Source organism: Trichomycterus rosablanca, chromosome 11, assembly GCF_030014385.1.
Source record: "Trichomycterus rosablanca isolate fTriRos1 chromosome 11, fTriRos1.hap1, whole genome shotgun sequence".
Taxonomy (NCBI): Eukaryota; Metazoa; Chordata; class Actinopteri; order Siluriformes; family Trichomycteridae; genus Trichomycterus; species Trichomycterus rosablanca.
The window spans coordinates 7,758,476-7,782,298 of record NC_085998.1 but is presented as its reverse complement, the minus strand read 5'-3'; the positions used below and the strand labels follow the sequence as shown (position 1 = coordinate 7,782,298).

General features: G+C 42.9%; 1 protein-coding gene across 1 annotated transcript in view; it reads right to left on the bottom strand.

The window, feature by feature from the left end:
* LOC134323557 (rho guanine nucleotide exchange factor 17-like) overlaps positions 1 to 23,823 on the bottom strand; it is a 109,895-nt gene that overhangs the window by 19,552 nt on the left and 66,520 nt on the right. The window contains exon 2 of the mRNA XM_063005098.1: positions 2,313 to 2,390. Within this exon, the coding sequence (XP_062861168.1) occupies positions 2,313 to 2,390 (78 nt within the window). The remainder of the gene's footprint in view (positions 1 to 2,312; positions 2,391 to 23,823) is intronic.

Genomic DNA, 23,823 nt, shown 5'->3' with positions numbered 1-23,823 from the left:
ATGCTGTTGCGTATGTGGAGACCAGCTAGGCTGGTCTGATTCATTTTATACTAACAATCTGTTAAATTCCAAACTCAACACAAAGTCTTGTGACCTTCACACTCTGAATGCTTTTGATTCTGCATATCTTACTGATCTTCTAAAGCAGTATAGCCCACAATACACAATTCCTTCAGGTAATGCAAAACTGCTGTTCATTACCCGGATCTCTCCCAGCTCATCCAGTGGTTTTAATTATTGGATGAAAATTCTGGAACAGGGGTACTCTCACTGCTGTAATTCATTACTGTTAATAATTCATTACAGTAAATAATTATGCCGCTCAAGTGGCGCAGCAGTAAAACATGCTGGAGTACTACCTCTGAGATCTGGGGTTCGAACCTTAGTAATGCTATCAGTTGGTTGGATGACTACACAGTACGGCAGTGGTAGCTCTGTGGTTAAGGTACTGGACTAGTAACTGGAAGGTCACTGGTTCAAGCCCCACATCTGCCAGATTGCCACTGTTGGAACCTTGAGCAAGGCTGTTAACTCTCAATTGCTTGCAATGTATACTGTCTCAATTGTAAGTCGCTTTGGATAAAAGCGTCTGCTAAATGCTAAAAATGTAAATGTACACAGACATGATTGGCTGTGTCTGAGGGGAAGTGTGGCCAAACAGCCTTGCACTTGGTGCACTTGTCAGTGCGCTCTAAGGAGGGTTGCGTTAGGAAGGGCATTCGGTGTAAGAACAGTGCCAAATCAGGTACACACTTAGGGTCAACATGGAGCTTAGCGTGTCTCTATGTATGTGATACGGCTCTGTGTGGGAACCCAACACCATCAGGTGTTACAGAGGTGATCCAAAAAGCAGTGGAGTCATAATCGGGAACTGGAAATGACTTAATAGGAAGAAAATCACATATATATGATGAGCAATCCATGATCGATTGTATGAATGACCCACATTGTCCTGTTCTTATGTTTGATGTTTTTGCCAGTAACCCCGGCTGATTCTGTTCCGGGAGTTTGCTGGTGCCACACGATCCCTGTTTAGCGTTAAATGCTGAGCGATGCTGAAGATAAACGGAGCGAGAGCAATAATGGCTGCTGCAATTGTGCACTAATGGGAACGTTTCAGTGCCACAGCATCACAGATAGAGCTGTAACCATGGAGACGTAGCACCAATACACATGGTGAACGAGGCTGTGATTCAGAAACACAAAAAAATGGACCGACTGATTTATTTATTTCACCCATGTCACCCAGGCTCTGTCGCTACATGGAGCTTAGCGATACGGTCCTGTGTGGGGACCCAACACTGTGGGGTAATTTTATTTATTTTATTAGGATTTTAACATCATGTTTTATACACTTTGGTTACATTCTTGACAAGACAGGTAGTTACTGCTTACACAAGATTCATCAGTTCAAGTTTAATGTCAAACATACTTAAGTTCAATTTAGTATCTCCAATTCACTTCACTTGCACGTCTTTGGACTGTGAGAGGAAACTGGAGCTTCCGGAGGAAAACCTCACAAACAAAAGAACATGCAAACTCCACACAGAAAGGAACAGAAAGACAACAGTGCTACCCACTGAGCCACCGTGCCACCCCTGTCGGGTAATAAAAAGCATTGGGAGATTGGACAGAAGGGTCATTATCGGGAATTGGATATGACTAAATTGAGAGATAAAGGTGGAAAAATCCAGAAAAAAAGTTGGTAAAATTTTTGTTCTGGTGATTTAGCACAGGTTTGTGTTGTACTGTATGTAGTACAATAACCCATCTTAATATGGCACCTTAAAGGTCAACTAAAGTTTGTTGTTGGTCACATGGACAAAGTAAAACCTTCTTAATAGGAGTTTTGTCATCAGACAGAACCGAAATTATGTAATTTGGCTACACAAGGAGAAGTTTGGAGGAGAAAAGGTAATGCATTTAAACCAAACAACATTATTACTGTAAAGCATGGTGGTGGTAGTATTATGCAGTTCAGATAATGGATAAACCAATAAAGAAGGAATGCACATCAAACTTGGATGTAATTAGGTGTTCTAGCCATACAATGAGCCAAAGCACTTTTGAGAACAGGTCCTGACCTATACTTTTTTTAAATTATGTGGACTGTAGCGAAGACAAATCCATGTACAAATAAGTACACATTTGGTTAAAGACAACAGACGTTTAAAGTGGCTGATGGAGGCAAAAATGAGGTCAAAAGGCACATAAAACCAAATGGTAGGTAGGCTGTAGGCATCTGAGTTCAGAGAAAAAGAACATCAGAAATCAGTAGGTTTGAAAAATAACGGGGATAAATAATGACGCACCTGTATGAGGGTCCTCAGAGAGTCCACATACGACTGTTCAGTGTCCAGCAACGTCATCATCACGTGTCTTCTCATGTCCTGTAGAAGAACGATACCATTGAGTCTTCACTTCAAATCACATTCACATACATGCACAATGGATGTTATTTCCAATACCCCCCTCCTCCCCCCTTTGGAAAAAAAATCCTAAAGAATTAGCAGTAACACCCCAACTCCCCCCCCCCCCCCCCCCCCACACACACACACACACACACAGCTCCATCCTCCCAAAGAAGGGGAAAAAACACAACCATGGTCAAGATAATAAAGCCACATATACAGTAGGATAAACATGGACATGGCAACCACTCCGAAAACAGCAAAACTAGTAGGAAGCTGATTTTCCTACTTTTAAAAAGCAAAAACAAAAATTCTGCCCAAAAACACCTCTGTCAACAGCCAAGATATTTAATGGGTTTGCAGGACCGTGACACGTCAGCTGCACCTTTGCCCCCTGCGTGCCAGCTTTACATTTTGGGACTTGCAATATCAAACACAGTTCAGTTCACCTCACTTGCACCTCTTTGGACTGTGGGAGGAAACCGGAGCTCCCAGAGGAAACCCACACAGACACGGAGAACATGCAAACTCCACACAGAAAGGACCCAGACCGCTATACCTGGGGATCAAACCCAGGACCTTTTTGCTGTGAGGCGACAGTGCTACCCACTGAGCCACCGTGCCGCCCCCAAGTCCAAAAGTATGTAGACACCACTCCTAAAACAACAATGGTCAAGATCAAATACACCGATCAGCCAAAACATTAAATCCACCTCATTGTTTCTACACTCACTTCTCCACTTACCATATTGAAGCACTTGGTAGTTCTACAATTACTGACTGCAGTCCATCTGTTTCTCTGCGTGCTTTGTTAGCCCCCTTACATGCTGTTCTTCAATGGTCAGGACCACTGTGGCAATGACATGGTGGGTGAATAAGACAGAGCAGCACTGCTGGAATTTTTAAACACCTGACTGTCACTACTGGACTGAGAATAGTCCACCAACCAAATATATCCAGCCAAAAGCGCTCCGTGGGCAGCGTCCTGTGACCACTGATTAAGGTCTAATAGATGACCAACTCAAACAGCAGCAATAGATGAGCGATCGTCTCTGACTGTACATCTACAAGGTGGACCAACTAGGTAGGAGTGTCTAATAGAGTGGACAGTGAGTGGACACGGTAATTAAAAACTCCAGCAGAGCTGCTGTGTCTGATCCACTCATACCAGCACAACACACACCAACACACCATGTCAGTGTCACTGCAGTGCTGAGAATCATCCACCACCTAAATAATACCTGCTCTGTAGTGGTCCTGTGGGGGTCCTGACCATTGAAGAACAGGGTGAAAGCAGGTTAAAAAAGTATGTAGAGAAACAGATGGACTACAGTCAGTAATTGTAGAACTACAAAGTGCTTCTATATGGTAAGTGGAGCTGATAAAATGGACAGTGAGTGTAGAAACAAGGAGGTGGATTTAATGTTATGGCTGATCAGTGTATATACAATGGGATAAACGTGGACCTGGCAACCACTCCCAACAAAGCAAATAATGTACAGCTGATTTTCCTACTTTTAAAAAGCAAAAAAAATAAAAAATTCTGCCCAAAAACACCTCTGTCAACAGCCGAAATATTTAATTGGTTTGCAGGAACGTGACACGTGAGCTGCACCTTCCCCCCTGCGTGCCAGCTTTACATTTTGGAATCAGGCCATCATTTACAAACGCACAGTCATGCAAGCTTTATCAGCATGGATCTGGAGCAGACCGCTCCAAAGTAAAAGAAAACCAGCACCAAACTTCAAGGTGCTGATTTTGAAACAGTGGCTTCATTACTGCACATCACATAAAGCTGATGTGAAATTCATGAAGCTTGTTCAATTACAGGCAGAAAAAGATCAGATGCAGAAATCATGCACACACACCAATCACGTCCCTTATTTTCGACCCGAGGACGCACACACGGAGAAGATGTGAACCAGCTCGTATCTAATCAAAATAAGAGTTTCCTGTTTATTCTGTCATATCTGCACCCAGAGCCAAAAATGTGTCTGCTCCCTAAAACGAGATGTGATCGAGCGCAGCCCAGCGCTCCCACCATCTACTCTACCTCCCAGAGAGGAGGAGGGGGCAGGGGGTTCGGCTCCCAAAAAGAAGCTGTTTAACCCAGACATGCTTTGCTGCTGTCTGATGTTCACTTCTTTAATTCAGCACTGTGCAAACTGGAAAAACACCATAAGTCCAAAAGTAATTGCACCAGTCTGACAGAGAGAGACCCATATCCGGCTTAGTCCCGCCCACCTGAACAACCGGCCAATCGTTCCGGCAAGGCAGAGCTGAGATTCGATACGATGTATTCGAGATCCCAGCCTGGTTGCAGCATGTGTTTTTACCGCTGCGCCACCTGAGAGGCCCAGCTTTATTCATTACTCTGTTTTTTCTGGTATCTTCAGGTACCTTACACCCAACAAAGTCCCGGACCAGCACCCACCTCCGCCGACACCTGGATCATCTCCCAACAACAGGTAAGCACCTATTTATTTATTTACACTAATTACATTAGATACCTAAGTCTAGTCTTGGTGATGTGTAAGGAGTACTTACATTATCACAGTTACGTTCATGACAGGATGGGTAGTTACTGCTTATACAAGATTTATCTGTCAAACACAGTTCAATTCACCTCACTTGCACGTCTTTGGACTGTCGGAGAAAATCAGAGCTCCCGGAGGAAACCCACACAGACACAGAGAGAACATGCAAACTCCACATAGAAAGGACCCGGACCGCCCCACCTAGGGATCGAACCCAGGACCTTCTTGCTGTGAGGCGACAGTGCTACCCACTGAGCCACCATGCCACCCCCAAGTCCAAAAGTATGTAGACACCCCTCGTAATGATTTGATTCCAGTGTTTCAGACACACCTACTGCTCATAGTTGAATGAAATCACTTATAAAACGGATAGTTCCGGTCCTAAAATCTGATTGGCTGAGCCGCGTTCGAAGCCGTTGTAAAATCCCCGATAAACGCACACCTATGACCACCTCACATCATTCCATATTAATACGCCACTGAATAGAAAAAATTAATGTTATTTTCGCCCTCATGTTGCCTAGCAACACTGTTAATCGAACTATTTTGCGTTGCGGAAGAATGCTTTATTGTAAGTTTATACACAATAAATACATTTATGAATTAAACATTGTTGTATTTATTATATTTTATGTTGACCGCCGTTTTATAAAAGCAATAAGCCACTCGAGACCGTGCGTTACTGTTATGATTTTAGCACGGGGAAAGAAGTTTTAAAACGTCAAAAACGTCATCCCCATGCTAAAATCACAGTAATGCACGGCCTCTCGTGGCTTATTGCTTTATTATATATTCAACACATTTGGTAGGATTTGGAATGGCGACTGTTAGCCAAACGTTCTTGTTCAACATCAGTACCTGATGAGTGTTTTTTGAGCTGGCTGGGCACAAATGACTTGTGGAAAACCCATTCCAAAAGAGTTGAGGCACTTATAGCCACAAAATGTTAATGCCTGTGGATTTAAAATCGCATGCTCAACAAGCTCATGTTCAGGTGTCCACAAACTTTTGGCAACAGTGTTGATGGTTGTTGTGGATCTTCTGCTCTGAGCCAATCTCACTGGCTAACTGGCTCACTGGCTCTGAGCCAATCTCCAATCTTACTATTAAAAGAGTTATTGGTTGTTTTAGGCTCAATCTTATTCTCATGCCCCTTAGTCTGGGCTTTTCCTGGTTGGTTTGGGACGTGGCCTCCTTTTTATCTTTACTTAAAAGGTCTTGAGAGCAACACTGGTGTCTAGCGAACAGAATTATGGGATAAAGAGATTTCTCCAAGAAAAAAACTACCAATGTTCCTTTAAATGTTTCCATGATAAGAAGGTTGATAAATGACAGCCTTTTAAAAGCGGGTTTGAATAAAAGCTTTAATCAGACCTGAAACGTTTGATGTGATCCGATTACGTCTGGAGAACATTCTGTACCACTCAGAGCACCGACTCCTAAACCCAAACACAAGTGATCAAACTCGGTCTGAACCCGAGCCCAAACGAAGCACCACAAATCACTGAAACCCCTCGTTACTGTTCAGAGTCACTGGTACTATAGTAACAACTCAAAACACCAATCAGATTATCAGTAAAGTCGCAGCACCCATGCAAACTCCTGTTCCTACACTGGGCATATAGGCAACTGAACTAGGAGCAATGAAATAAGGTTGACCAGTCAGATGAATCCTGGATGAATGATGGATTGATGAATGGATGGATGGATGGAAGGATGGAAAGATGGATGGATGGACTAATGCAGCGGTTCCCAAAGTGTGGGGGGCGCAGAAGCATGACATGGGGCATGTCTGACTGAAATTAAGCGCAGAACCAATGTTTTAATGTCGGAAATTTTTTACGGTGGTCGATAAACAAACCGTGTTTTCAGGTCTGTCAGGATTCATTCTGATAGAGAGTCTAGATCAGAGGAGCCCAATACATCGATCACACAGTACACGCTGGTAGATCGCGCCTCATTCAAACAGCTCAGCGTGACTGATATGAAATGTGGTCACTGTTTGTTTAATTTGCGGTTTGTTACCATAACTACGCATCAGCCTGCCTAAAGCAGAGCTAATCTATAAAGTTTTCTGAGGGAGAAATTTTAACCTACAATCTGACATTTATATAAAGTCGAGGGCCTCTGCGGGACAATTTGGAACTGCCTTTTCCCACATGAAAATAATGAAGTGTAAATATGGGTCCATCCTTACTGATGAACACCTGAAAAACTGCTTGAGCATCAGCAGCTCCTGTCCAGAGGATAAAAAGAAAAACAGCCACTAATACAGTGATAAGACTTGAACTCTCACAAATTGGCACAGATTGAACTTTGTTATCTTTTTTGCAAAGTGTTTGCAAATTTTATTTTATTTCTTTATTTTTGAAATAGCAGACTGGTTGAAGGAGCAGTTCAGTGATGTGTCAAAAGTGGTTTGATAAAGTCAAGTACAACAGAAATGACTGATATAAAGGTGAAAGGAACATTCATGATCTTTGAAGTTATATCAACAAAGTTAAAATTGGCCTATTTTTGTCAGCATTTTGTTGGGACGGGGGTGGAGGGGGGCATGACAGATTTTCATCTTCCAAAGGGGGGGCGTGACAGAAAAAGTTTGGGAACCACTGGACTAATGGATGGATGGATGGACATGGCACAACAATGAACTGAAGGACCAATTACAGCCTCAGAAGTTTTGATGCCACCATGACCGCCTGCACAGAGCCTTGAAATTGGAACGATAATTGCAAGTTTGGCCTTCTCGTCACAAATGTTTTGGGTAAATGGGCACAAATTCCCACAGGCCCACAAACAGACAATCTTTTCTCATGCCTGGTCAGCAGCACTGAACAAGGTGGAGGCTGGTCAGGCTGTTTTTTCCCCCAGAGTCAGAGGTTCATACTGCCACCTACTGTTCTGGATGCCTTATGAGGCTGCCAGAAGTCATGTGACCCCACTAGCTGGTAGGTGTCACAATACAGATTCAGGTACTGAAGTGTTTTTTACACTTACAGACTAAAAAGTGGGATTACAAAGTTTGCTCTACAAATCCTCAGCGTTTTGTCTTCGGCTACAGTTAGTGACGCTACTGCCTAATTGAATCACTCACGTGCTGACCTCCTGTGTGTGTTGTATAACATATGATCACATGTCGATACAAACACAATGCAGTCATTATTCCATCATTTACTGCACCTAACAAGCATGTAACATCTTCCAGCTCTTCTGGACCACCTGACCATCGGCCTAGAACTTTCAAAACCATGAAGCTTCACAACAATTACGAATCCTAATCTAATCACACTGCTTACACACACACACACTTCTCTATAAAACAGCTTCAGCACCATCAAACACATCGACGCATGATCGTCAGGCATGGAGACGAGCGGCGTGGGTTTAAAAGAAGCTTTGTGAACCGTTATTACTGATGCACATCATGCGCTCCGGCGTATGGGCTGTAATTATAAAGCAATCATATTTAACAGCGGTGGATTGCAAATGGGATTCTGGGAAACAGCAGGTCCCGTCGTGTGACCCAGCACAGCGAGAGAACAGCGAGAGAACAGTGAGAGAACAGAGAAACACGGCGTGTTTGTATTTTTCTTTATTAAGAGGAGGTTGGCTGTTCATCAGCACACAATGAGTTAATGTAAAACTGGGGGGGGGGGGGGGGGGGGGTTGAAGCTTTTCGTGGAACTAATGTAAGAACATGGAGGAGAAGGAACATGAAATAGCCAGTATTAATAGAGATGGATAGATGGTTTGACAGATGGATGATGGATGGATGATTAATGATGGATAAATGATGGATGGATGATTGGATGGATGATGGATGGATGATTGGACAGATGGATGGATGGATGATGATGGATGGATGGATGGATGATTGGATAGATGGATGGATAGGTGGATGGATGGATGATGGATGGATGGATAGGTGGATGGATAGGTGGATGGATAGGTGGATGGATAGGTGGATGGATAGATGGATGGATAGATGGATAGGTGGATGGATAGATGGATAGGTGGATGGATAGATGGATAGGTGGATGGATGATAATAGATGGATGGATTGTGTGATAGATGGATGGATGGATGATGATGGATGCGTGGATGGGTGATGATGGATGGATGGATGATGATGGATGGATAGATGATAGATGGATGGATTGTGTGATGGATGGATGGATGGATGGATGAATAGGTGGATGGATAGATGATAATAGACGGATGGATTTTGTGATGGATGAATGGATGGATGATGATGGATGGATAGATAGATGATAATAGATGGATGGATTGTGTGATGGATAGATAGGTGGATGGATTGTGTGATGGATGGATGGATGATGATGGATGGATTGTGTGATGTATGTATGGATGGATGGATAGGTGGATGGATGATGATGGATGGGTGGATGGATGGATGATGATGGATGGATAGATAATAATAGATGGATGGATTGTGTGATGGATGGATGGATGGATGGATGGATGATGGTGGATGGATTGTGTGATGTATGGATGGATGGATAGGTGGATGGATTGTGTGATGGATGGATGATGATGGATGGATGGATGGTTGGATAGGTGGATGGATGGATGATAGTAGATGGATGGATTGTGTGATGTATGGATGATGGATAGATGGATGATGGATGGTTGGATAGATGGATGATGATGGATGGGTGGATGATGATGGATGATGATGGATGGATGGATGGATGATAGTAGATGGATGGATTGTGTGATGTATGGATGATGGATAGATGGATGATGGATGGATGGATGGCTGGATAGATGGATGGATGGATAGATGGATGATGGATGGTTGGATAGATGGATGGATGGATAGATGGATGGATTGTGTGATGGATGGATAGGTGGATGGATTGTGTGATGGATGGATGGATGGATGGATGAATAGGTGGATGGATAGATGATAATAGACGGATGGATTTTGTGATGGATGAATGGATGGATGGATGATGGATGGATAGATAGATGATAATAGATGGATGGATTGTGTGATGGATGGATAGGTGGATGGATTGTGTGATGGATGGATGGATGATGATGGATGGATTGTGTGATGTATGTATGGATGGATGGATAGGTGGATGGATGATGATGGATGGGTGGATGGATGGATGATGATGGATGGATAGATAATAATAGATGGATGGATTGTGTGATGGATCGATGGATGGATGGATGGATGATGGTGGATGGATTGTGTGATGTATGGATGGATGGATAGGTGGATGGATTGTGTGATGGATGGATGATGATGGATGGATGGATGGTTGGATAGGTGGATGGATGGATGATAGTAGATGGATGGATTGTGTGATGTATGGATGATGGATAGATGGATGATGGATGGTTGGATAGATGGATGATGATGGATGGGTGGATGATGATGGATGATGATGGATGGATGGATGGATGATAGTAGATGGATGGATTGTGTGATGTATGGATGATGGATAGATGGATGATGGATGGCTGGATAGATGGATGGATGGATAGATGGATGATGGATGGTTGGATAGATGGATGGATGGATAGATGGATGGATGATGGATGGATAGATAGATGATAATAGATGGATGGATTGTGTGATGGATGGATAGGTGGATGGATTGTGTGATGGATGGATGGATGATGATGGATGGATTGTGTGATGTATGTATGGATGGATGGATAGGTGGATGGATGATGATGGATGGGTGGATGGATGGATGATGATGGATGGATAGATAATAATAGATGGATGGATTGTGTGATGGATCGATGGATGGATGGATGGATGATGGTGGATGGATTGTGTGATGTATGGATGGATGGATAGGTGGATGGATTGTGTGATGGATGGATGATGATGGATGGATGGTTGGATAGGTGGATGGATGGATGATAGTAGATGGATGGATTGTGTGATGTATGGATGATGGATAGATGGATGATGGATGGTTGGATAGATGGATGATGATGGATGGGTGGATGATGATGGATGATGATGGATGGATGGATGGATGATAGTAGATGGATGGATTGTGTGATGTATGGATGATGGATAGATGGATGATGGATGGCTGGATAGATGGATGGATGGATAGATGGATGATGGATGGTTGGATAGATGGATGGATGGATAGATGGATGGATGACGGATGGCGCCCTGGACTGTGTTGAGTACAAATTTAATTGATATGGTTTTGCATCACAGAGGATTTTCTCCCACAAATTAAACACTTATCACATCTAAAACAAATCTTCATGACCAGTAATTCATTTCCGACAGCTAACGATTGGCCTGGAAATCGAGAGCAGAGCTACGAGGATGAGATATCCCACAATAGCAACACGTAGGGAAAGCCTGTGTTGTGCTGTTTTTAAAAAAACAGGGGTCAGAACACAGGGTCAGCCATTGTACGTCGCCCCTGGAGCCACAAGGGTTAAGGCCCTTGCTCAAGGTCCCAACAGTGGCTGCATGGCAGAGACAGAATTCAAACAGACAACCTTTTGATTGATAACCCAAAGCTCTAACCACTAGGCTACCACTGTAATGCACGAGCACAAACTAAACACAACACGCTGCCCACAATAACAATAATATGCCAAATCCTGGCAATTTCACCTCATGACCAGATATGAAAATTAACTCTGATGAGGGCGCTCAGGTGGAGCAGTGTTAATGCCAACACTGAGGAGTGTTCAGACTCATGAGTTCAAACAGCAGGGTGTTCACACAAACATAACTGGCTGTGTTTGAGGGATGGAAGGTCGGATGGGGTCTCTTCCCGCTGCCACTGGGGTAAAGACGTGGAGCATAGCGTGGCTCTGTGTGGGAACCCAACACTGGCGGGTAATAAGAAGCGGTCACAGACTGGACACGTGTCGTAGGGGGCGTGTGGTGATCCGGCTCTCCTTGATCAGTTTGGGGGTTGTGCCAGCTGCAGCAGATTCACAATTGGGAAGTGAAATGACTAAAAATTTTTTATATTTTGTTTTTTATGCATTTTCTCCCTTTTTCCTCCCTTTTAGCTTGTCCAATTACCCGACTGCATCATGCTTTCTCTCCACCAATGCCAATCCCCGCTCCGATTGAGAAGAACAAAGCTAACCCACGTCCCCTCAGACCTGTGGGCAGCATGCCGTATGCATTTTTTCACCTACACTTTGACGAGTGCAGTGCAGATCAGAACTGTGTACGAAGAGACACACCCTGATCAACACACTCCTTTCCCGCAGAGGTCATAATTGCATTAGTTATGAGAGCGTCCTTATGCAGCTTTTTTTTTTTAATATCCCGCCCCTATCTGAACAACAGACCAATCGTTCATGTGGTTGCCCAGCCCAGCCAGCAGGCAGAGCTGAGATTCAATACGATGTATTAGAGATCCCAGCTCTGGTTCCAGCGTGTGTTTTTACCACTGCGCCACCTGAGCGGCTGAAATGACAGAATTAATCGGCATCTCTTATTTTGTAACAGGCTGCTAGCTTCTAATTTTACATTGTTCAAATAGCACATTTTTTGAAACTGTTCTGCTCTCATGCAAGATCAAGCTGTAATTGATATGCTAATAGGCTGCTATAAGCTTGGCAGATTATGGGTAACCCAAAGGCACCACTTCTTAATTGTATGACTTATACCATATATCTTGAGATGTAGAGGTCTAGCACATGCTTTCTCCAAGATCTCAAAACATTGTTGACATTAATGAACAATGCCGAGTTGATTCACATGGTTTGGTGTATGGAAATGACCCCATAGTGCAACTGTTCCTGTTACAGGTAAGTATTTAAGCGTACAGAATTCTGATGGGAAAATCCTTGATTTGAAGCCTCTCAATTCCAAAAAGCACCATCTGTGCCACCACTGTTCTAACAAAAAATAACTAGTTCTTAGTTAGATTTCTTTATTGGCAATATGAGTTTACAGTGCCATCTATTGGCTGCAAGTGGAATTGCATGAGAGTCTGCATTATTTTCGACCATTCATACCTTTTAACTCCTCAATGGCTAAATCTGCGGTACCCCAGTTGACAAGACGGGGCATGTTTAAGCCTGCCAACCTCTTTGTGAGTATCGTGCAAGTGGCAGAGGTTGGAAAAGTGAACCAGGAACATGAGTATATTCAAAGTGAGACAAATTCTGTTGCCTCTTTTTCCAACTAGGCTCTGTGAATGCCAGCCATTCAACTGCCCACAATGTACCTCCTTTCAAAAAGTGAATCACTTCCTACTGCCAATGAAGTGGAACTACTTGGAATCGGTTTTGTTTTGAAAACAGGAACATCATGTTTTAACCTCAAAGCTTCTAAAGTGTTTCTTGTTAAAATGCCAAAAATTAAATGAAGATTATTTTGGAACGGGTTTTGACTGCCGGCAGTGACTGGTTGACACCACTGGTCAGATCCCCTCCAGTTATTTGCAGAGTAAAATTCATCCGGATCCAGGCGTCCAGCTCAAACCCAGAAAAATAACCGAACCCGCCAACCATCAACCACCAAATCACCAGCGGGTACAGATAGATTATTTAGTCTGAAATCAGTGCAGCTAACCGGCATTAACCGAATAATAAACCCGTGTTGAGTATCCTCGTGTCCTCATGACCCCAGCAGAACACGACTCATCCGGCTCTGCTCCTCACAGCAGCCTGGATCCTGAAATCCAAAAGCTCTGCAGGACGAACGCTAAACACCCGGCACGCTGCTGGGTTTGATGGGTTTTCGTTGGCATGGTGAAGTCGGCGTCTGGTTCTTTTATGAAGGCTTGAGAGGGATCTCATTTCCTTCCAAAGTCCATCTGCTGGAGGATGCACGCTGATCAGGCGATGCTCGGTACCTCAGCCAACCTTTACAGGAGCAATAATGTTCTATCAGACACACGGAACGTTCCTCAGCGATGGCGTGAGAAGATCAGGTGGAATCTGGGTTGTAAGCTGATGCCTCCTCAGTAACAGGTGTAAATTACTTACAGTTCCATCTCGTCCGGTTGAAGACAGGACCCTGATTACACACCACTGATTAGGGATCCAAAAATGGATGAGCACTGCATCAGGAATCTGCTCTCAAAAAAACTGCACTCGGAATCGACCAGTTTATTATACGTCATATAGCCAAAAGTATGTGGACATCAGCTTGTTGGTGGACATCATCTTATTTCAAAACAATGGGAATTATTATGTATAAAGGATATATAAAAATTTGTGTTTAATCACCATATTAAGTCTGTAGGGAGTTTTACACACTATATGGCCAAAAGTATTTGGACACCTGACCAAACAAATGCTATTAAAATAGAGTGACCCCTGTGTAATCAATCTTTTAAATTTTAACAACAGCCACTCTTCTGAGAAGGCTTCTCACAACACGTTGAACGAGTATGTCTGTGGGAATTTGTGCCTATTCAAGCCATAAGATAAAAAACAAAATATGGCCAAAAGTATTTGGACACCTGCCCATAAGCTTAATGGACATCCCATTTCAAAAACAAATGGTGATCTCGATGTGATCATTTCAGCTATAACAAAAGTCAATTTTAAGACGATTTCTCACAAGACTTTGAAGAATGTCTGTGGGAATTTGTACCCATTCAGTCAAAAGAGCATTTGTGTGGCTGGGCAATGATGTTGGTCAAGAAAGCCTCAGTTGATGTTTCAGTTCATTCCAAAGCTGTTCAGTGGGGTTGAGGTCAGGACTCTGAGCAGGACACTGGAGTTTATTTAAACCGAGCTTTTCTTCTTTTCTTCATGTGCATTGTCCATTTTATCAGCTCCACTTACCATATAGAAGCACTTTGTAGTTCTACATTACTGACTGTTGTCCATCTATTTCTCTGCATGCTTCGTTAGCCCCCTTGCATGCTGTTCTTCAATAGTCAGGACCCCCCCACCACTACAGAGTAAGTATTATTTGGGTGGTGGATCATTCTCAGCACTGCAGTGACACTGACATGGTGGTGGTGTGTTAGTGTGTGTTGTGCTGGTATGAGTGGATCAGAAACAGCAGCGCTGCTGGAGTTTTTAAACACCTCACTGTAACTGCTGGATTAAAAATAGTCCACCAACCAAAATATATCCAGCCAAGGTCTAGAAGATGACCAACTCAAACAGCAGCAATAGATGAGCGATCGTCTCTGACTTTACATCTACATGGTGGACCGACTAGGTAGGAGTGTCTAATAGAGTGGACAGTGAGTGGACACGGTATTTAAAAACTCCATCAGTGCTGCTGTGTCTGATCCACTCATACCAGCACAACACACACTAACACACCACCACCATGTCAGTGTCACTGCAGTGCTGGGAATCATCCACCACCCAAATAATACCTGCTCTGTGGTGGTCCTGTGGGGGTCCTGACCATTGAAGAACAGGGTGAAAGCAGGTTAAAAAAGTGTGTAGAGAAACAGCTGGACTACAGTCAGTAATTGTAGAACTACAGAGTGCAAACAAGGAGGTGGTTTTAATGTTATGGCGGATCGGTTCATACACGTTGTCCCAATACTTTTGTCCATATAGTGTATGTTTGCTGAGAGGTTTCTCTGAGTACTCAAGTTTCCTTCTACCACCCAAAACATGCAGAGGGTGGACTGTGGTGGACTGGCTGGTTTAAACTGTTTCTCAGTGTAGATGAGAGAATGACTGAGTAAATTAGTGTGACGGATTGATTGGTGCGGGATGTACCCCTCCCTGCCTTCAACCTGATGTTTCTGGGTGGCACCGGACTCACCGCCACCCTGACCAATAAAAACGAATCATGAGTGCATTACTGACTCAGACTGAAAATTCTATATATGATCTGAAGCTGTGGACTGACGACATCCATTGTGCTAACAGACAAAACAAGAGTGATTTGGGAATGGCTCACGCTAGTTGCCTAGCATCTGGTTGAGACAGCGGCTCTCCGCCCCCGTCCTCCTCTACTCAGCACGACTGTGTCCTGCTGTCGTCACTCTGTTCGTCCGTCTGTGACAAGGAACCTCAGATACAGAACAGGAGACAAAAGCTGCTGAACAGAACAACCTTTTACCGTCTGATACCTCCACTCCACCCCTCCATCATCACCCCGCTGCTCATACGAACGTTGAGATGCACTGAACGAGCGGGGGCTGAGGTTCCTGGAACTCTCCGTCACCGTTTAGAGGTGCTTATATCATGGCCAAAAAAAAAATCTGCTTTCTGATTGGCTGGTAGGTGTGTCATCATGACAAGACAGCACATGACAAGTACACAATATGACCAAAAGTATGTGGACACATGACCATAAGCTTGTTGCGCAGAAGTATAGTGCTGACCCCCACTTTGCGAAAGCATTTTCTCCCCAGTTGTCCTCCCAATGTAGTCGTATCCAATTATTCCTCTCTACTGATGTTGACCTCCACTCTGACCGAGGAGAGCCAGGACTAACACACGCCCCCTCCGACACATGTGCAGTAGCCGACTGCATCTTTTCACCTGCACAAGGCGAGTTCATATGCTTTGTGTATGAAGAGACACACCCTGATCCTATTATCCCTCGACATCAATCAGCCAGCAGAGAGCGTAATTGCATCAGTTATGAGGTCCCAGCTCCAGCACCCTCCCTGCGAATGAGCCAATCATTGTTCATGTAGGCGATCAGCTTGCCGGTAGCAGAGCCAAGACTCGAACCGACAAGTTCAAGATGTCAGCTCTGGCGTGCTAGCGTGTTTTATCAAACCGTTTTCCACAACATTTTTAAGTGTACCTGTAGGAATTTGTGCCCATGATGTGCTATAAGAGCATCTGTCAGGTCAGACATTAATGCTGGACAAAAAGGTTCAGCCAGCAAATGATGTTCTGATTTCTTTCTAGAGCACACCTGGGTTTTGTACAGCCCCCCGTGCCACATCCGCCCTTGCGCTAATATAAATTGCTAATCCAGTTACTAAAACACCCAAACTCAATAATCAAGAGGGGTGTCCACATACTTTTGGCCATATAGTGTAGATCCATTTAACGGTTTAATCACAGTTCTAAATGAATGAATGAGGGGTGTCCACATACTTTTGGCCATATAGTGTAGATCCCTTTAACGGTTTAATCACAGTTCTAAATGAATGAATGAGGGGTGTCCACATACTTTTGGCCATATAGTGTAGATCCATTCAACGGTTTAATCACAGTTCTAAATGAATGAACGAGGGGTGTCCACATACTTTTGGCCATATAGTGTAGATCCATTTAACGGTTTAATCACAGTTCTAAATGAATAAATGAGGGGTGTCCACATACTTTTGGCCATATAGTGTAGATCCATTCAACGGTTTAGTCACAGTTCTAAATGAATGAATGAGGGGTGTCCACATACTTTTGGCCATATAGTGTAGATCCATTCAACGGTTTAGTCACAGTTCTAAATGAATAAATGAGGGGTGTCCACATACTTTTGGCCATATAGTGTAGATCCATTTAACGGTTTAATCACAGTTCTAAATAAAGTAAAGTGAACTTGAACTTAAATGAATAAATGAGGGGTGTCCACATACTTTTGGCCATATAGTGTAGATCCATTTAACGGTTTAATCACAATTCTAAATGAATGAATGAGGGGTGTCCACATACTTTTGGCCATATGGTGTAGATCCATTTAACGGTTTAATCACAGTTCTAAATGAATAAATGAGGGGTGTCCACATACTTTTGGCCATATAGTGTAGATCCATTTAACGGTTTAATCACAATTCTAAATGAATGAATGAGGGGTGTCCACATACTTTTGGCCATATGGTGTAGATCCATTTAACGGTTTAATCACAGTTCTAAATGAATAAATGAGGGGTGTCCACATACTTTTGGCCATATAGTGTAGATCCATTTAACGGTTTAATCACAGTTCTAAATGAATAAATGAGGGGTGTCCACATACTTTTGGCCATATAGTGTAGATCCATTTAACGGTTTAATCACAATTCTAAATGAATGAATGAGGGGTGTCCACATACTTTTGGCCATATGGTGTAGATCCATTTAACGGTTTAATCACAGTTCTAAATGAATAAATGAGGGGTGTCCACATACTTTTGGCCATATAGTGTAGATCCATTTAACGGTTTAATCACAATTCTAAATGAATGAATGAGGGGTGTCCACATACTTTTGGCCATATGGTGTAGATCCATTTAACGGTTTAATCACAGTTCTAAATGAATGCACCTCTTTCTATTACAAAACCTACAAAAGTTAGTTTTCCAATCAATAAGTCACAAAATAACCTAAATGATCAAAAGTATGTGGACATCTGACCATTAGTTTGTCTGAAAATCCTTTCCAAAATCATGAGTTTTCACCCAACGTTGTGACTATAATAGCCTTTACTCTTCTGAGAAGGCTTTCCCCACAATTTTGGAGTGTGTCTGTGGGGATTTGTACCATTTCCAGACATAAAAGCTTTTGTAAAACCAAGTACTGATGATGGACGGGAAGGTCTGCAGGTCTGAAGGTCTGCTCACAATTCAAAAGGTTTTAAGGTCTTTAATGTCAGTTCCTCCACATCAAACACATCAAATCATGACTTTATGAGGTCACTTTGTGCAGCGGGACACAGCCCTTTAAAACATCTAGTCTCAATCATTAGGAGGAGCGTCTGCATACTTTTGGCTGTACAGGGTGCACACGTGTTTAGCAGGTCTATCTGAATTCAGTTCAAATCTTTACATTGATTTGATTTGGTGTTCTGTCTTTTTTATTACTGGTATTTAAAGCAACCAGATGAATCAAACGGGTCTGTGTGAAGGCCAGTTTGGTTAACGATACTCAGCACTGGTCACACGTGAGCGGTCGACTGGCTATTTTTGGCTAAAGGATAGACTGAGATGCAGTGGGGAAGGAAAACACACATGGGTTTAGTCATTTCAGCCACATCCACTGCTGAACAGATATATAAAATAAATTATGTTTATTAAGATGTGGTTTGATAAGTTTGGTTTGGAGGAACTCTGGTAACCTGCACTGAAGCCCTGACCTTAACCCAACTAGACACAATTGGTATGAATTGGAATCTTGAAGTGTGTCTGTGGGAACCTGTGCCCATCCATTTAAAAAAAGCATTAGTGAGGTCAGGCACTGATATTGAACAAGAAGGTCCAATTTATCCTGAGGGTCCTCAGTGGGTTTGCAGTCAGGACTTTGCGGAGAACCGTGCCCTTACGGATGTCATACTGGTTCAAACATCAGACGGGACTCAACATCTAAACTTAACAATTAGGACTGGTGTCCACACACTTTTGACCTTTTCATTAAAAAAAAAATACAAAATGATGTGCTAAAACCTTTACTGCTTTTAAATATGATCTCCCCAGAGCTCTATATAAGCTTTTTGTAAAAATCACTTGTGACCCACAACTGCATCTGCGTGACCCCACATGAGGTCCCGACCCAAACACTGAGATCTGCTAATAGAACTGATAATGTGGGGATCAGAGACGAGTGTTGAAGTAAACACTATTTCAGTATTTACACTTGTGTGTTTTCAGTGCACAGACAGATTCAAGCTAATCTCATGATTTACCCTCGACTGGTTTAATCCTAATTCTATTAGACACAGGAGATAACTGGTCATCACACTCACACAGAGAGGAGAAAGAAAACATGATCTTCAAAATATAAGAAACAATATGAGAAAACAGTAAGAGGAGGAGGAACCGCCAGAGGAACAGTGAAAAAAACAGTGAGATGAACAGAGACATGAACAGTGAGATGAACAGCAAGAGGAACAGCTAGATAAACAGAAAGAGAAACATTGAGATCAACAGGGAAGGAAACCGTGAGATAAACAGCGAGAGAAACTGTGGGATGAACAGAAAGAGAAAAGGAGAAATACAGTGAGAGAACCAAGAGAAGGAACAGCCAGAGGAACAGAGAGGGGAAAGGAGAAATACAGGGAAATAAACAGTGCGAGAAACAGTGCAATGAATAGTGAGATAAACAATGAGAGAAACAGCCAGATTAACAGTGAAATGAACAGTAAGAGAAACAGTGAATTGAAGAGTGAGATAAACAACAAGATGAAAAGCAAGAGGAACAGTGAGATAAACAGTGAGATGAACAGTAAAAGGAATAGTGAGATGAACACTAAGAGAAACAGTCAGATAAACAGTGAGATGAACACTAAGAGAAACAGTCAGAGAAACAGTGAGATGAACACTAAGAGAAACAGTGAGATGAACAGTTAGATAAACAGTGAGATGAACAGTAAGAGGAACAGTGAGATGAAAAGTATGCCGAAAAGTAAGAGGAACAGTTAGAGAAACAGTAAGATGAACAGTGAGATGAAACAGTGAGATGAACAGTGAGATGAACAGTGAGATGAACAGTAAGATGAACAGTAAAAGGAACAGTGCGATGAAAAGTATGCCGAAAAGTAAGAGGAACAGATAGAGAAACAGTAAGATGAACAGCGAGATGAAACAGTGAGATGAAACAGTAAGAGGGACGATAGTAAGAACAGCCAAAGGAACAGTGAGAGGTAATGAGAAACACAGTGGAAAGGAACAGCAGGAGAAACAGCCAGATGAACAGTGAGAGAAACAGTGAGATGAACTGTAAGTGGAACAGCAAGAGGAACAGTGGGAGGTAATGAGAAACACAGTGGGAAGGAACAGCAGGAGAAACAGCCAGATGAACAGTGAGATGAACTGTAAGTGGAACAGCAAGAGGAACAGTGGGAGAAAAGGAGAAAAGCAGTGAGATGAACAGTAAGAGGAACAGTGAGATGAAGAGTGATATGAAAAGTAAGAGAATGAGATGAACAGGTTTAAAAATCCAGATGTGTGTAAAAAAATCTGATGTTTATATTCTGATATTGAAGCTGTATGGATCAGACGATCAGACGATTCTGATGTTGACGTGTCACTGAGCTGAAACATCACAGACGAGGTGGCCGCTGCTTTAACATGATTACTGTCCTGTGTTCAAGGTCTGTGTCATGTTAGCAAACTGAGCTTGTTACTGTGTGAACCTTCCTAATCACTGGATTCACGTGTTCATGTTCTCCTGGCAGGTTGAAAGAAGCTAACACTGCTTACAGGTGTATAAAATCATCTATCCACGCCCATCAGGTTTTGCTTGTGCACAGTGGACGGAGAAATTCAACCCCACTCAACACCTTTGGGATGAAAAAGAACGCCAACTGCGTGCCAGGCCTTTTCATCCGACAGTGCCTGACGTCACTAGAGTTCAGTCAACTGAATGGGCACCAAATCCCACAGACTCATTACATAACCTCGTGGGAAGCAACTCGGCATCAGTGCTGAAGGATATGGAATGAGATGACCAACAGGATTATGGTCAGGTGTCTCCATACTTTTAACCATATGGTGCTAGTCACACATTAAAATCATGACCAGCATGTGATTGGACAACAATGCTGGTGTCTACCAGCATGTCATTCTTGTTTAGTGGTAGAAGATGTGATGAGATGTTTCATTTTTATTTCTGATGAATCTGCAATGCTGGGAAACACGAGCGCTGAACACACAGTGATGCAGATCAACAAATCATCACACAAACTGAACGTAAGATCGCAATAAAATTGGATTTATTACACAATCCCTGGTGGGGCAGAACATGAACTGATAAGAGAGGAAATTCATCACTAGCTTGTGATCAATTTCAAGCAATAATGTAGCTGCGCTGTGCTCAAATCTGAACGTCGTCAACTACGAACGCTGCAGCCGTAATAAAAGTACGGTAGTGTTACAGAAGCCAAAAACCATGATTGTTGCCACACTAGTAGAAGAAATTAAAATCTGTTCCAGTATCAAAGCCCTGTTGTGTATGTTTATTCTTATTACCCGCCCTATTATACCTATAAGAATATATATCATTATCTCTATATCCCTATATATATATATATATATATATATATATACAGGGGTTGGACAAAATAACTGAAACACCTGGTTTTAGACCACAATAATTTATTAGTATGGTGTAGGGCCTCCTATTGCGGCCAATACAGCGTCAATTCGTCTTGGAAATGACATATACAAGTCCTGCACAGTGGTCAGAGGGATTTTAAGCGATTTTTCTTGCAGGATAGTGGCCAGGTCACTACGTGATGCTGGTGGAGGAAAACGTTTCCTGACTCGCTTTTCCAAAACACCCCAAAGTGGCTCAATAATATTTAGATCTGGTGACTGTGCAGGCCATGGGAGATGTTCAACTTCACTTTCATGTTCATCAAACCAATCTTTCACCAGTCTTGCTGTGTGTATTGGTGCATTGTCATCCTGATACACGGCACCGCCATTGGATGCACATGGTCCTCCAGAATGGTTCGGTAGTCCTTGGCAGTGACGCGCCCATCTAGCACAAGTATTGGGCCAAGGGAATGCCATGATATGGCAGCCCAAACCATCACTGATCCACCCCCATGCTTCACTCTGGGCATGCAACAGTCTGGGTGGTACGCTTCTTTGGGGCTTCTCCACACCGTAACTCTCCCGGATGTGGGGAAAACAGTAAAGGTGGACTCATCAGAGAACAATACATGTTTCACATTGTCCACAGCCCAAGATTTGCGCTCCTTGCACCATTGAAACCGACGTTTGGCATTGGCACGAGTGACCAAAGGTTTGGCTATAGCAGCCCGGCCGTGTATATTGACCCTGTGGAGCTCCCGACGGACAGTTCTGGTGGAAACAGGAGAGTTGAGGTGCGCATTTAATTCTGCCGTGATTTGGGCAGCCGTGGTTTTATGTTTTTTGGATACAATCCGGGTTAGCACCCGAACATCCCTTTCAGACAGCTTCCTCTTGCGTCCACAGTTAATCCTGTTGGATGTGGTTTGTCCTTCTTGGTGGTATGCTGACATTACCCTGGATACCGTGGCTCTTGATACATCACAAAGACTTGCTGTCTTGGTCACAGATGCGCCAGCAAGACGTGCACCAACAATTTGTCCTCTTTTGAACTCTGGTATGTCACCCATAATGTTGTGTGCATTGCAATATTTTGAGCAAAACTCTGCTCTTACCCTGCTAATTGAACCGTCACACTCTGCTCTTACTGGTGCAATGTGCAATTAATGAAGATTGGCCACCAGACTGGTCCAATTTAGCCATGAAACCTCCCACACTAAAATGACAGGTGTTTCAGTTATTTTGTCCAACCCCTGTATATATATATATATATATATATATATATATATATATATATACTGTATATATATATATATATATATATACTGTATATATATATATATATATACTGTATATACCAATCAGGCATCTCCACTTACCATATAGAAACACTTTGTAGTTCTACAATTACTGACTGTAGTCCAGCTGTTTCTCTGCATGCTTTGTTAGCCCCCTTTCATGCTGTTCTGCAATGGTCAGGACCCCCACAGGACCACCACAGAGTAGGTATTATTTAGGTGGTGGGTCATTCTCAGCACTGCAGTGACACTGACATGGTGGTGGTGTGTTAGTGTGTGTTGTGCTGGTATGAGTGAATCAGACACAGCAGCACTGATGCTGTCACTGCTGGACTGAGAAAAAGTCCACCAACCAAAAATATCCAGCCAACAGTATTACCTACTATTGAAGGCCAATAATCAAATCAATCAATCTTCAATTAATCAATTTATAAATCTATCTATCCATCCATCCATCCATCTATCCATCTTCAAACCCTCAACCATCCTTGTGCCCCCACAGACCAGCTGAATCCGGACCACAGAAAAACAACAACAGCGGATGAGCACGACCATCAACAGGTGATGAATCTAAAATCCTGCTGAACACCAGCACAGAGTAGACATGGATGAAACACAGTCGAGCCTCTCTGTACCTCTGTGTTGTTTTGGGGAGTCACTGCAACCCTGTTATTTGTGTCAGACTCTTTGCTGGTCG